We start from the raw sequence: 16,203 nt of genomic DNA on the forward strand, positions 1-16,203 counted from the left end.
CACAAACCTGACTATAATTTTAGACAGAAAAGGGGTACTATGGAATTAGATTAAGACTGTAATGGCCCTCCTACACTCCTGAGTAACACAGAAGTCGTAGCCTTAGGATTGTCAATATAAGAGGTTAGGGTCTGGCAATACACCATGGTCGGGTAATAAACAGAATAGAATGTGATATGGCAAAAGCTTTAAATGCGACCTTCTGTGTGTTGCTTTAATTTGATGGAATTCAGAATCTATTCATAAAAATATCCAAGATATTAGGAAAATCATACAAACCCTCAGGCAAGATAAGGATCAAGGGTGGTTTAACTGCCTTTTGGCTCATGGTTTAGCATGTCCTGGCTCTGTCATCTCATGGGAAATATATGTAGTATAATAATTATCTGTGTTTCTTTATGTTGTATTCAATGTGTGCCTATTTTATCTAAACTATGAACAAGTTGGTTTGCTCAAATGTTGGGAACAAGATAAATCTTATTAAGAACAGTCTACCAGAATACCATCGAAACATATGTGTTGTTATGTTTTTTCCTTGTCCTCGATATCACCTAGCAGATGGGAGGGAAAATGTACGAGATAGGAAAAGGCTGGAGGCATGAGCAAGTTTCATTGCAGAAATAGATCTCATGGCTAAGGTGACAGTTAGGGAAAGCCCCCAGAATGTTATATAAACAGGAAAAGACTATCCAGGACAATGAAAATGCTCACAAAAAGGAGGGAATTGTGGGAGAGGACCTCCATCTTGTCAGCTGTGTAGATTTAAGATGGAGGACACTACTCATGTTTCAGTCTGTAAACCTACTTGGGGAAGAATCTCTCCCCCACATTCTCAGAAAGAAATACATTGTTTGAATAAACATGTTAAACTGGACTCTTATCAGCACATGAAACCAGCAGAAGCCTCAAAGGAGAACAACACAAAACAACTTGCATTAGAATAATTGAACTAGTAGACCCCAGCCATAGACCAGTCAACAGAAATTTATCATTCTTTGCACTTAAAAAAAAAAAAACTGTTGGAACCAAATGTTAACTGTGCCATGTGTCAAAATCTCTACTACACATGTCTGTTAATATCCTTTTCTGTAAAGTTACCTCTTCTGATTACATTATAGACTCCCTATGATAATGACCTATCTGCACACAAAATGTTGTAATGTAACTGAATGTCCCACCTTCCTTTGTTTAAATTACTATATTACCCTTTTCCAGCCAAAATGATAGTATACACACTATAATGGCGTGTCTTTCATTGGGTTCTCCGAGATCATATTAATCATCTAATATGGCACCCACAGTATGTACAACAACGCACTTCTGCTAACACCCAATGCTGATTTTAAGTCTGCAGCATGTCAGTTATAGCACTGGATTATTATAGCACTCTTCTAATTAGGGGATAAATTCCACACCAAAATCCACAGAAAAATTCACCCCAAATAGTGCAGATTTTGATGAAAAAGTTGCACTGCAGATCTGCTGTAAAATTTCGGCTGCGGACAAACTGCAGAAAATTCTGCTCCATGTGAAAACAGCCTAATGGGATACAGAAGAAACATAATGTAGCAAGGTCTCTGTAGAGGGAAATAGGCAGCATGAGATGGGGACACAAATTGACATGGGCTTTGTAGGGGACAAAAGAAGACTCAAATGAAAAGTAGCAGAGAAATGAACAACAGAGGGGAGGCACATGATTGCATGGGTTCTTTTTGGGGGATGTTGGGGAGACACTGTTCCTCCATGTAAGCTAAGTTCTACTGAAAATTAGTCAGAAACGATTAGCAGCAATTCTGAAATTCAAAATGCCTGATGTGCAAGATGTTTTTCAAAAAGGCAGAGGCACTCGTGATCATATCTTAAACCTGAGACTGGTCATGAAGAAAGCAAGAGAATACCAAAAAGACCTCCACTTCTGTTTTCTATAATGGCTTTCAGTTGTGTAGACCATGAAAAGCTCTGGATTTGCCTCAAACAAATGGGTGTCCTGACAAATCTGATTGGGCTCAAAAGATTACTCTATATAAATCAGATAGCTACAGTCAGAACACCATTTGGGGACACAGACTGGTTCAAAGTCAGAAGCGTGTGGCAAGGGTGCATTCTGACAGCTTTATTTTTACACCATTCATGTTGAATTGCCCTGTATGTAAATATGTGAAAAGCTTGAACATATTTACTGTACCTCTTATATAAGACAAAGTAAATAAAAACCTGTACCTGCTATTTCAGATGACTGCTAAGAATAAACTGCTATGTGTACATAAGGGATCACACTATATCAGGCCATAATATGACTTGTATCCTGCATTCAGTTTTTCCCTCTGCAGGCTCCATCTCTAATTACCAGTTTTCCTAGTGCTGGTGGGTGTTAACTAGTTGCTATGATGTTTCTTATACACCGCGCACACAGAGAAGAGAAGATTCTGCTTCCACTATCTCTCTGTAGCACACCCTCAGAAACAGCAAATGCATGGAAAACGTTATACAGCAGTACTAAGTACTGTAAATGTGAATCCAGCACTATGGTGAAATAAAAAACTAAGCGCCTTCAGCGATGTCTTTCTGTCTCTCTGTTACCTTCCAGAAGTTTCTTTCTCCTTCCCTCCCTAGCTCTGCTTCTTTATAGATTTATATGGTTAGCATGTAACTTCTGAGTACTGCTGTATCCATAGCAACTGAGGCTGCATGGGTTTGTGAAGGATGTAGTCCACCCATAATCCCTCATTCAGTGCACAAGGAGGAGAAAAAATCTGCGATGACATCACAGTCATGTGATCAGGGCTCGGAGCTAAGAGCCGGTAACTGACATCACAGGTGCTTACAGGTTCTGCATGTAAATCACATAGCATACACGGATGGACGGACAAGTGGTCATAAGCACTTTGATTATTTTATCTAATGTAGAATAGCGCTTAACATTTGCTATATGCCAGGATTTTTGTTGTACTACTTTAACATGTTAAAATATAAAGCTGTCTTTTAAACAAAACAATTTATTCACACAATATAACAAGCTTACAGCAGCTCAAGATTTGCTTTTTTTTACAACTCCACAGCTTCCTTCCCTCAACATTCTCAGTGAATGGTGACTGATACACAAGAAGGGGTGTTTATTGAAAGGTTGGACCCCATCCAGAGTCTAGCACTTGGAGCATGCTTACATTGAAGTGCAGGACATCTTGTGTTTCACTTTTATATAACCTGAAATATATGTTATAATGAACATTTCTCAATCACACAGCTTTTGTAAATAGGTGCTATTACATATGCGATTTGCAACAAAATAAAGCTAACTTCAAGCTTCTTTATTTTTGCAAAGTCTTTGTAATCATAGAGAGATCGTTCCTTAGGTTTTCCTTCTTCTGTCTTATCTGAGCTTCCAATGATCTGGCTTCTTTAAGAATTTCATCCAACTCGCATATATTTTGTAAATCCTCAGTGGCACATTCACTGAATAAAATAAAATTAATATTTTATGTTAGTGAAAGCATTTTAGACTTGGCTGTATGATTAATGGCTGGCTACGCTAAAATTTTAATCTGAGATCAACAGGAGTTGATCTAAGATCAAGTAGAAAAGCATTACACCAACACAGTTTAGCCCATGATCTAGGTTCACTTTGACCTCCTGATTTTGGTGGATTAAACTATCTGAACTTAGTTTATCAGCCAAAATCTATGGTGGTGGTCTAAGCTGATAGACTTTTCCTGGGTGGTGTAATACAATGTTTGCTGCTGGTAGTGGCCATGTTCTTACTATCGCTATGAAAGCTGCTAAGATCACCTAACTACAGTCACCATGCATGATACATTCCTTTTAGGTTCAATGTTTGATCGCAGATCAAGTGAACTTTGGTTTTGCAAATCTTAGATAATAAAGTATTGGTGCAGTACTTTTTTATTATACCAAGTTCAACAGCTGGTCAAAGTTTAACTAAACCTCGATCAATAACATGGTTGGTGTAACCAGCAAGTAAGCATCATCCTTGAACTCTGTAAGGCAAATGTCTATTTATCCATTGATTGATGATCTGGTTAAAGAAGTTGGTCATTTGATTTATTTTAAAAGATAAGCTAGAAACTATGTAATGAAGCACTTCTTAATATCCTCTTAGCTACAGAGTAACGCTGATTCCTCTGTGAGAAGCCCCACTCCCTCGTCTCTGCATTGTTTACACAACAGTACTGTCCTGGACATGGCCGATAATGGAGCGACATGTGATCAGACCTTTCCATCTGTGCTCTCCACTGAAACACACAGGGGACTAGTACATGCACAGTGCTGTGTTACTGAGTGAAGTCAGCTGATGGACATATGTCCCTTCATTAGCGACCAGTGTAGGACAGTATCGCTGAACAGGCACTGCAGATGCAAGAGGGTGAGGCTTTCTCACTGAGGCATTGGTGCTGGTCTACAAACAGGATATTAGTAAGTGCCTCATTACAAAATACTGTATGCATATGTGTGTGTATGTATAGATGTACATTGAAAATGGTGAAGGTGCTTAGTTTTTTATGGATGCCGAAGGGGAACTGGTAAAATTTTCCATTTTAATCTGCAAATTTAAAACGATAAAGGCGTTGATGTTGCAGTAGCCTTCTCTGGAATAACCGCCATGCTGTTTGATGGTGGACAAATAGTGCATTCAGTACTTTAGCTGCCATTGAACTCCCGAAGAAACATCAATTTGTAACATCTGTAACAATAGCGAGCGTGGACGTATGTTGCAACACTGTAAGCTGTTTGGGATGAATGTACAATGTCCCATAAAAGAGCAATCAAAGCACTGAATTGATCCATAAAAGATATTAATGGCAACAAAGGTATCATGGGAGGGATGGTGATATTGCTGGGTGGAGATTTTAGACAGACACTACCTGTATTCAACAGGGGCACACCAACAGATGAAATAAATGCATGTTTAAAGTCATCTATGTTATGGCAGCATGTAAAAAAATGTAGTGTAACTACAAATATGCAAGTCTAACTGCACAACGACGTAGAATCAAGGCAATATTGCGGCTGCTCTTTTGAAAAAAGGCGAAGATCGTATTGCAACAGATACTAATGGTATGATTACATTAAATTGTGAATTCTGTAACATTGTTCACAGTAGAGAAGGACTGATAAGCAAGGTTTATTCTCAACTGCAACTTCATATAGGGAATAAAAAAAATGGCTGTGTCAAAGGGCAATTTTGGCACCAAGTAATGAAACTGTAGGATGGATGAATGAAAAAATATTTCACAAGTCAAAAGGGGAAATTGTAGAGTATCTGTCGATGGATAATGTTATGGGCAATGAACAAGTCACTAGAGATGAGCGAACGTACTCGGTAAGGCCGATTTCGCAATCGAGCACCGCGATTTTCGAGTACTTCACTACTCGGGTGAAAAGTACTCGGGGGCGCTGTGGGTGAGCGGGGGGTTGCAGAGGGGAGTGGGGAGGGGAGAGGGTGAGAGAGAGAGCTCCCACCTGTTCCGCGCTGCTACCCCCGCTCCATCACGCCACGCCCCCCCCCCCCCCCCGAGTATTGAAGTACTCAAAAATCGCGGTGCTCGATTGCGAAATCGGCCTTACCGAGTACGTTCGCTCATCTCTACAAGTCACCTCATACACTGTAGAGTTCTTTAACTCTTTGGAATTGTCAGGAGTGCCTTCCCATAAGCTGAGGTTAAAAGATGGTGTTCTGGTCCTATTAATGTGTAATCCTGATGCGCCAAAAACTGTGCAACAACACATGATTACAAATTACACACCTGGGGTGAAATATTATGACTGGAATAGCAAAGCAGTGTTTTAATTCGACGCATTCTGATAATACCAACGAATTTGCTTTTTTAATTTAAAAGGCTGCAATTTCCTCTAAAATAGCATTTGCAATGACAAACACGTAAGGTAACAGGTGTACATTTAGAAAAAAATGTTTTTTTTCATCGGCAACTGTATGTGGCGGCTCACGTGTATACAGCCCACAAGACCTTTATACCCTAGCAAAACATGACAAGACCAAAAACGTAATGTACAGAACTGTGCTGGCAGCATATTGCAGTTACAGTCCTTTCACTATTTAACCCCTTCCCTCCCCAGGACGTACCAGTACGTCCTGGGAGCCTGGTACTTCCCGCAACAGGACGTACTGGTACGTCATCGGGATAGCGAGAGATCATGACTGACCTTGCGCTATCCCGCAGCGGGAGCTGGCTGTCAGTCACAGCCGGCATCCCGCTGCAACAGCGGGGGGGCATCGGAGATGCGCCCCCCGCTGTTAACCCCTTCCCTGCCGCGATCTAAGTAGATCGCGGCAGGGAAAGAGTTCACAGGGGGAGCGATGTCATCGCGAGAGCCCAGCCTGTCACCATGGCAACAGGACGTCCTATATTGCAATGCCTATGATCGCTGTATAAGCGATAAGGCATGGCAGAGCAGTACACTGCAGTAACTCTGCCATGCCTTATCACAGCGATCATAGGCACAGTGCTGCAAGTCCCTAAGAAGGACTCACATTGTGTAAAAAAAAAAGAAAAGAAAAATGTAAAAAAAAGAAAAATGTAAAAAAAACCCCTTTTTTATGCTTTTTCTAATATTAGCATAAAAAAAGGTGAAAAAAAAATTAAATCCCCACATATTGGATATTGACGCGTCCGTAACGATGTCTACAAAAAGTTGAACATGCTTTTTATTTTGTACGGCAAAAAGCGTAACAGAAAACGCTGAAAAACAGAGGCCCCAAAAAATGCAATAACAGTGATCAAAAAAAGCCGTACATTCCCCAAAATGCTACCAACAAAAACTACAGCTCGTCTCGCGAAAAATAAGCCCTTATAGAGCTCCGTACATAGAAAAATAAAAAAGTTACAGGACTTTGAATGCAGTTATAGAGAAAAAAAAGATTTCCAAAAAAAAGGGGTTTTATACTAAAAAAGTGTAAAACCTAAAAAAAAAAAAATATATAAGAATTTTGGTATCGTTGTAATCTTACCGACCCGCAGAAAAAATTTTGTGTGTCATTTATGCTGCATGATTAACGCTGTAAAAAAAAAATCTATGGCAGAATTGATGCATTTTCTCTCCGTTATCATAAAAAAAATAATAAAAGTTTTACGATATAGTCTATGTACCCAAAAGTGGCACTGATAAAAACTACAGCTCGCCACACAAAAAACAAGCGCTTATACGGCCGCGTCGACGGAAAAATAAAAAAGTTATGGCTTTTGAAAACTGGAGATGGAAAAATACCAAAAATCGCTTGGTCCTCAACGCCAAAATAGGCCATGTCATTAAGGGGTTAAACTTTTTACATTTCAATATACAGCAAAACACAGATTAGATGAACAAATACAAATTCCATGTGGATAAGGTTGGGGGGAACAATCTAGTAGCTTCAAAAACTGTTTTCTTTCCTTTTTAATGGCTGTATTTTCCACTTGAAACTAATTAAAAAGTTGCAACCATTCCCATATACACTGATAGTGTATAGCTGTACTTTATAAGCTATAACATAGTGTACAAGGCTAAAAAAAGACTTATGTCCATCCAGTCCAGCCTGTTTCCATCCCTCTTGTTGATCCAGAGAAAGGCAAAAAACAATGGGGCAGAAGCCAATTTACCTCACTTGGTGGAAAAAATTCCTTCCTCAGGGTGGCTTCACGCGACCGTGTTTTCGTGTGTACATACGCATGCACAAAAACACGCTTGTATTTGCAACATTGCATTCCCTATGGTATGTGCACATGTCCGTACTTTGCAGGTGCGTGCCTGCAAAGATAGGACATGCGTGCACCATTGGGAATGCACGCATTGTTTTCAATGGAGCCGCGGCTGCTGCTGGCGGCTCCATTGAAAACAATGGTCTGCCGGCACCCCTGCATTCTTTTTCAGGGAAGGGCTTCACATATACCTATTTTATTTATTTTTACACTATTTTAAATGGATTTTCAGGGAAGGGCTTATGAAGCCCTTCCTTAAAATCCATTGATGGCTGCTGGGGCTCAGCGGCGACTTCTGGCGCTGTCCCCAGCTCTGTAGCGCTGCTGAGTTATCAGCAGCCAGGGATTTAAAATCCCTGCCTGCTGGTAGCTCTGATTGTGATTGGCTGAAGCGCTCAGAACTACAGAGCCGGGGACAGCGCCAGAAGTCACAGCTGAGCTCGGCAGCTGAAGGAAGATGAGTATGCTTTTTTTTAACACTACTTTTATTGGATTTTCAGGGAAGGGCTTATGTTTAAAGCCCTTCCCTGAAGTCCAATGACAGGGATGCCGGCAGCAGGATTCTCTACCGCAGCTGTCATGTTTGAAAGCCGCGGTAGAGAATTGATGAATTCCTCTGCTGCATCTGCCACAGATGTGGCAGATGTAGCAGCATGGAATTATTTTAACTATCGGGGGTGAAGGACACATCTGCTGCATGCAGAGGATGTGTTCTTCATTCCCGCAGGGGACACGGCAGTGGCGGAGGGTACCTTTTGTGGGTTTTTTTTACACTAAGATGATTGTTTTTCAGGGAAGGGCTTATATGTAAAGCCCTTCCATGAAAAACCAATTCAGGGGTGCCAGCAGAGCATTGTTTTCAATGGAGCCGCCGGGAGCAGCTGCGGCTCCAATGAAAACAATGCACGTAGCTGCATACATGGGTGTTTTTGCTCGTACGTAGGTGTGCAAAAACACGCTCGTGTGAAGCCACCCTGACTCCATAATGGCAGTCAGAATAATCAACATTTCAGAGTTCCTACCTGACTCAAAGACCCGGATCAGCAACCTCTTTGGTTATTGAATGTCTATATCAAGCAATTGTTTTTCAGGGAAGGGCTTATATGTAAAGCCCTTCCATGAAAAACAATTCAGGGGTGCCAGCAGAGCATTGTTTTCAATGGAGCCGCCGGCAGCAGCCGCGGCTCCATTAAAAACAATGCACGTAGCTGCATACATGGGTGTTTTTGCTCGTACGTAGGTGCGCACCTATGTATGCGCAAAAACACGCTCGTGTGAAGCCACCCTGACTCCATAATGGCAGTCAGAATAATCAACATTTGAGAGTTCCTGCCTGACTCAAAGACCCGGATCAGCAGCCTCTTTGGTTATTGAATGTCTATATCAAGCAATGTTGTAGCGCTCCAAAAACAAGTCTAGTCCCCTCTTAAACTTCTCCATTGATATTGCCATCACCATGTCCTCAGGCAGAGAGTACCACAGTCTCACCGCTCTAATAGTAGAGAACCCCCTTATGTGTTGGTGATGAAACCTTCGATCCTCTAAATGTAGTGGATGCCCTTTTGTTGGCATCAAAGTCCTAGGTATAAACAGATCACGGGAGAGATCCTTGTATTATCCCTTAGTGTGTTTATACATAGTTATTTGGTCACCCCCAACCGCCTTTTTTCCAGGAGTTGCCCGTCTTTAAACCCCCTCAAGCGCAGCAGCTGATTGGCATTGATTGCTGGAAGACTCAATTTCTTGCAGAGTTGTCAGTCATAGAATCACAGAATGGTAGAGTTGGAAGGGACCACCAGGGTCATCTGGTCCAACTCCCTGCTCAATGCAGGATTCACTAAATAATTCCAGACAGATATTTGTCCAGTCTTTGTTTAAACACTTCCATTGAAGGAGAACTCACCACCTCATGTGGTAACCTGTTTCACTCATTGATCACCCTCACTGTCAGAAAGTTTTTTCTAATATATAATTTGTCTCCCCTCTCTTTCAGTTTCATCCCATTGCTTCTAGTCTTTCCTTGTGCAAATGAGAATAGGGCTGATCCTTCTGTGCTGTGACAGGAAATCAGATATTTGTAGACAGCTATTAAGTCTGCTCTCGGCCTTCTTTTTTGCAAGCTACACATTCCCAGATTCTTTAACTGTTCTTCATAGGACATGATTTGTAGACCGCTTACCATCTTGCTAACTCTTCTCTGAACTTACTCCAGTTGTTGATTTTTTTTTAAAGTGGAGTGCCCAGAACTAGACCCAGTATTCCAGATGAGCTCTGACTAACGAAGAGTAGAAGGGGATAATTACCTCACGTAATCTAGACTCTATGCTTCTCTTAATGCAGCCAAGAATTGTGTTTGCCTTCTTGGCTACTGCATCACATTGTTGACTTGTGTTCAGTCTATGGTCTATTGCTATATCCAATTCTTTTTCACATGTGCTGCTCCTTAGCCCAATTCCTCCCATTCTGTATGTGCTTTTTTTCATTTTTCTTGCTCAGATGTAGGACTTTGCATTTCTCCTTGTTAAATACCATTACATTGGGGGAAGGGGGGGGGGGGGGGGGGCTTAACGGCCATGAAGTCCAGACGCACCTAAGAGTAGCTCCGTGGAGACCCCGCTAATCCTGGCACATTCTTCCTTCCCTGAGGCACTACAACCATACACAGACGTTCTGCTAGTACCCTGGCATCGAGGGGCACGACAGCGGCATTCTAGAGTCGGCTCCTGAGCTAATTTGAGCAGAAGCACGGGGCCTGCATGCCTCCCTCACCATGCGCCAGGAGACCAGCACACGTGGAGGACAGCAGCAGAAGAAGCAGCGCTGAAGACTGCGGCTAACCCCCTGCTGAACACCCCTGAGGCGCTCGGTGGGTGAGATCCATACTACCGGCAGGGAGCTGGGCATCGGTTGCAGAGTGGCACCTCCCCCAACTTTGCCCGAGGGGTTATAGAGGCGCACGGTGGACACTGGCAGGTACTCACTAGTCCTGCCGGTGGAAGACTGCAACAGAGCCTGTAAGGTAAACGGCAGCGGGACGGGACATTCCTAGAGACACTGACTGCCGTTGAGGCTGGTGAGCGGTGCTGAGGCTGGAGGGACGGCCCCTCCCCCATTTTGACAGGCGGCTGCTGCTGGAGGGAGAGAAAAGCAGAAACTGCTGAAGTGCACAACAGGGGACTGTGATAAAGTTCCGGGGGTTCTCTCCAGCTGCAAACAGGCTGGTGCTGTGGTGGCTTACAACATCCTATGGCCATAACACAGCTGGAGATAGTCACTGGCCACAGCACACCTGGGGATAAGAGAGTCTTCACTACTACTCCTAGCAGACACATCAGACCTGTAGATAGTTACTCTACTACTACTCCTAGCGGCCACATCACAGCTGGAGATAGTTACCCTACTACTACTACTCCTAGTGGAAGCATTCCACCTGGAGATCGAGCTACTCTACTGCTACTACTACTCCTAGCGGTCACATCGCAGCTGGAGTTAGAGTTACTCTACTACTACTTCTCCTAGCGGATGCAGAACAGCTGGAAAAAGAGATACTCTACTGCTACTACTACTCCTAGCGGCCACATCACAGCTGGAGATAGTTACTCTACTACTACTCCTAGCGGACGCATCACCATCAGAGATAGTTACTCTGCTACTACTACAACTCCTAGTGTGCGCATTATAGCTGGAGGTAGAGCTACTTTGCTACTACTACTACTACTACTCCTGGCAGACGCATTATAGCTGTGGATACAGAGACTCTCCTTCTGCTACCACTCCTGGCGGCGCCGTCACGGCTGCAGAAGGCCACCTCAGTATTACTGCTAGCGGCCACATTACAGCTAGAGAAAAGTGACTTCACTGCTGCTACCACTCCTGGTGACCACGGCACACCTGGAGAAAGTCACTTCACTACTACTACTACCCCTGGCGACCACAACACACCTGGAGAAAGTCAATTCACTATTACTACTACCCCTGGTGACCACAACACACCTGGAGAAAGTCCCTTCACTACTAATACTACTCCTAGCGGCTATACCACAGCTGGAGACAGAGAAACTTTACTGCTAAAAAGAACTTTGTATGCTTATAGTCAAACGCAGTGGAGTGGGTGACTTCAGATTTAGCGGGTGAACCCCTGCTGACCGCAATCATATTGACACCGGTGCCCTGCCGGCGGGGGAGCCGTAGAACCTCTAACATCAGCCGCAAATCCAATATACCAATAGCAGAGCGGCTGCGTGAATTCGCTCACAAACAACCTGATGATGCTAACCACACACCCTCTGTCCCAATAAAACAGCCACCCTCGGTGTCGGGCTCTGGCCCACCTCTGCCTGCCAACGCGGAGCCTACACTACGGCAAGTTACAGCCCAACTGCTGGATGCCATTAAATGTTCCACTACTTCATTAACAGGCAAAATTGAAAAAGTTAAAATTGATTTAGGCCTCCTGTGACAGGATTTGCAGAACCTTAGGGAGCGGGTTGGAGAGACTAAGGCCTGCATCTCTCAGGTGGAAGATACTCTCTCCAATACCAGCTAAATTGACCGAATTACTGCATGTTCCTTATGCTACATAATTTTCAATAAAACGAGTTTAAAAAAAAATGCCATTACGTTAGTCACTGCCCACTGTTCAAGCATTTCTAGACTTTTTTGAATACTCACTCTCTCTCTTTTCTAGTGTTAGCTATCTCTCCTAGCTTTGTGTCGTCAACAAATTTGATCAGTTTCCCATCAATTCCCTCCTGCAGATTATTTACAAAAATGTTGAACACTAGGCCTAGGACAGAGCCTTGTGGTATCCCACTTGATACATTCTTCCACTTCGATGTGCAGCCATTTATGACCACTCTTTGAGTATAATCACTCAGTAAGTTGTGAATCCACATAACAGTTGCCTTGTCAATACCATATTTGGTCATTTTTTCAATAAGTATGCTATGAGATACTTTGCCAAATGCTTTACTAAAGTCAAGATATACTATATCCACGACATTTTCCCGATCAACCCAGTCAGTGATTCTGTCAGAGAAGGAAATTATATTTGTCTGTCATGACTTGTTTCAAACCCATGCTGGCTCTGGTTAATTACTCAAATTTTCTCCAAGTACTTGCATACATGCTGTTTAATAATTTGTTCAAAGATCTTTCCCGGTATAGAAGTCAGGCTCACAGGCCTGTAGTTTCCTGGATCCAGCTTTTTCCTTTTTTTGAAGATAGGGACATTTGCCCTTTTCCAATCTTCTGGGACTTCTCCTGTTCTCACGTAATTTTCAAAGATTATGGCAAGGGGTTCAGCAATTACCTCTGCTGCTTCCTTTAGTATCCTAGTATGTAATTCATCTGGACCTTGAGACTTGAATTCATTTAAGTTAGCTATTAGAGATGAGCGAACGTACTCGGATAAGCACTACTCGTCCGAGTAATGTGCCTTATCCGAGTACCGCTGTGCTCGTCCTGAAAGATTCGGGGCGCTCCGCTGCTGACAGGTGAGTCGCAGTGGGGAGCGGGGCAGAGCAGGCGGGAGAGAAGGAGAGAAAGATCTCCCCTCCGTTCCTCCCCGCTCACCCCTGCAGCTCCCCGCTCCGCAGCGCGTCCCGAATCTTTCAAGACGAGTACAGCGGTACTCGGATAAGGCACATTACTCGGACGAGTAGTGCTTATCCGAGTACGTTCGCTCATCTCTATTAGCTATGTGTTTCCTCACCATCTCTCTGCTTATAGATAGCTTGCATTCTTTTATTTCCCCAATAGCACAGGGAAGATCAGTTGATGTTACATCTACTTTCTGAGACAAAACAGATACAAAATAGGAATTTAAAAGTTCGGCCTTCTCAACATCATTCTTAGCCAATTTACTATTTTCATCTTGTAAGCATCCAATAGCATATTTGACTTTTCATTTGCTTTTGATATACCCCCAAAATCATTTTTAATTGCTTTTGGCCTCTGTTGTAAGCCTCAATTCATTATTAGCTTTAGCTTTTCTGATACTTGCCCTACAGTTTCTGCAGACTGCATTATACTCTTCTTTAGATATCCCCCCTCTTTCCATTTGATAAACATATTTGTCTTCCTTTTTAACATGTGTGCAAGTTCTGTGTTCATCCATCCTAATCTCTTTAAATACTTCACATTCTTCCTTCTTTTAGGGATTGTTAACAATTGTGCTTTGAGAATCTCATTTTGCAATATTTCCCAACCTTCTTGGACATTTCTGTATGTTAGAATATCCAGCCATTAGATTCTTCCTACCCTCTTTCTGAGTTCATTGAAATCTGCCTTTCTGAAATCCAACCTTGAGGTCTAAGTTTTCTCAGGTCTTCCACCTCTTTTTATCCAAAATGTAAGGATCGCATGATCACTGCCTCCTAAGGTCCCAGTCACTCTTACTTCCTCAACCATTCCCTCCCTGTTCATAGGAATTAGTTCCAAGATAGCAGATCTCCTTGTTTTCTCTTCTACCTTTTAGAAGGTAAAGTTGTCAGCAGGAGCAGATAAGAATTTGTTGGATCCATTGCTTTTTCCTGACAGATATTCCCAACAAATGTCTAGATAGGTAAAGTCTCCCATGATCACTATGTCATGCTTTTTTGAGAGCTTGGCCATCTTATGTAGAAAGAGTTCATCAATATCATCTGCTTGTCCAGGCAGCCTATAGTAAATGCCTACAATAGTGTCCTTTCTGTTGTTCTCTCCTTGTATTCTTATCCAGTTTCTACAGAAGTACCATGCTCTGAAGCTTAAATCTCTGTGGAGATGAATGTTTTCCTAACATACAACTCAATACCTCCGCCCCATTTTTCTTGTTTTTTCCCATGCTCTAGGCATTTGTGTAGAAACATTTTAGTTTGTGATCGGTGTCTCTTGCTCCTCTACTTTCCTTCTGATTTTTTTGTCTTTCTTCTTTCTTTCCTCTTTTAATAGCAGGGTTCTCAAATGTATTAATTAGCTGTATATTTTTACCTGGCCTTTCACTTCCCTTCCCATATCCTTCTAGTTTAAAGTGATGGGTTCTGCAGCTGCGGGGTGAGGTGGTGGGGAGTTTATGAGACAATTACAGCAGGGCAGGAAGGATGTCACATTTAGAAATATACAGCTGGGAAATGCTGTGTCTAATTTTCAGGAACCTGTTATTCTAAGTAATAATTTCTATTCTGCTATTCCACTGAGACGTTTGGGAAGCCAGAACTACTACTACTTAGAAGGACTGGCTGCTGAGAACAGCTCTCAGTCAGTAATGTAAGCCAGGTCCATACAGGAGTATTATATATTTATAGATGTTTTTTTACAGCTCTCTCTGGTGTCGCTGCTCGTAGTCCCGCTTTTCTCCCCCTCAGTTACCCGATTCCCGGACCTCTAATGATTAATATAAGGCTGTGTGCTAGAAGGTGCTGTGTTACGGTGCTCCTACATGCTGATATTTGTTGTATGATTCAAAATACAATATTCTAAATGATTCTAAAGAAAAGTATTAACTTTTCATTATGAGGGTATATGATTGAAGTGTGTTTACCTCAGTGCCTCTGCATATTTGGAAAACAGAAGGATTATTTCCTGGCTTAAATCTGTAAAAAGAAAAATAACCAGTTTTGACAAATGTAGAAATGAATGCTGCACGAAAAGAAATGATATAACACCAACCTGACATCATTATTTTAATGTCTTTCACCTGAGGGTTGTCTGACAGAATGGAAGGCAGTTTTGTGGGTGGTGAACAATGAAGAGTCTCAGGATCTACATTCTGTTTGAAAATCAAAAACACACTCACTTATTTAATGTGCCTATTTAATGCATTTTAATGTATATAACTATTCAATTGGAATACAATGTAACATTATAAGGCCTCATTCCTCCAGGCATAGGCGTAAAATGCTGCGTGGATAACGCAGCGGTCTACTGCCCTGGAAGCCAACGATGATCCAACTATTGCTGTATATGGAATCGATAGTGCACTGCGTATAATAGCGTATCTCACGCACTGTGTCATGTGCAGTATGACGTTTTTTTTCCCTTTTCTTTAAATTCCCCACTCTGTGTCATAGCAGTGTTGTGTATGTAATACTGCAATCTTTGTCTTGCGCGTATCTACACCCATTGTGTGTGTGTATGTATATATATATATATATATATATATATATGCTAATGTGAATGAATCAATGTACTTATATATATGCTAATGTGAATGAATCAATGTACTTTCATTGATTCCATTCACACTATATGGCCTTGCATCACATGCGTAATACACGGTGAAAGCATGCCTGTGTGAATGAGCCCTTAGTCATCAATAGGTATTTTATGTAATTTAAACACTAATTTGAATGGCCTGCATGTGGAGAGGGCATCATTTTAAATTCACTTGAGACCACTCCTTCTTTAACATCGGCACCCTTTGCAAAAACTTCAACGTAAAACAATTTCCTTCACTATACCGTTGATTCAGTGCATACCTAGTCTAGTTCGTTATATAATAATTGGTTCA

General features: G+C 42.1%; 1 protein-coding gene across 1 annotated transcript in view; it reads right to left on the bottom strand.

Annotated features, from left to right (window-relative positions):
- Window positions 1-3,047: 3,047 nt before the first annotated feature.
- TEX12 (testis expressed 12) overlaps window positions 3,048-16,203 on the bottom strand; it is a 58,260-nt gene continuing 45,104 nt past the window's right edge. Inside the window, exons 3-5 of the mRNA XM_066606953.1 lie at window positions 15,363-15,462; window positions 15,235-15,286; window positions 3,048-3,453 (exon numbers count right to left, since the gene is read on the bottom strand). Coding sequence (XP_066463050.1) covers window positions 3,309-3,453; window positions 15,235-15,286; window positions 15,363-15,462 — 297 coding nt within the window. The 3' untranslated portion in view covers window positions 3,048-3,308. The remainder of the gene's footprint in view (window positions 3,454-15,234; window positions 15,287-15,362; window positions 15,463-16,203) is intronic.

Source organism: Eleutherodactylus coqui, chromosome 6 (genome assembly GCF_035609145.1).
Source record: "Eleutherodactylus coqui strain aEleCoq1 chromosome 6, aEleCoq1.hap1, whole genome shotgun sequence".
Lineage (NCBI taxonomy): Eukaryota > Metazoa > Chordata > Amphibia > Anura > Eleutherodactylidae > Eleutherodactylus > Eleutherodactylus coqui.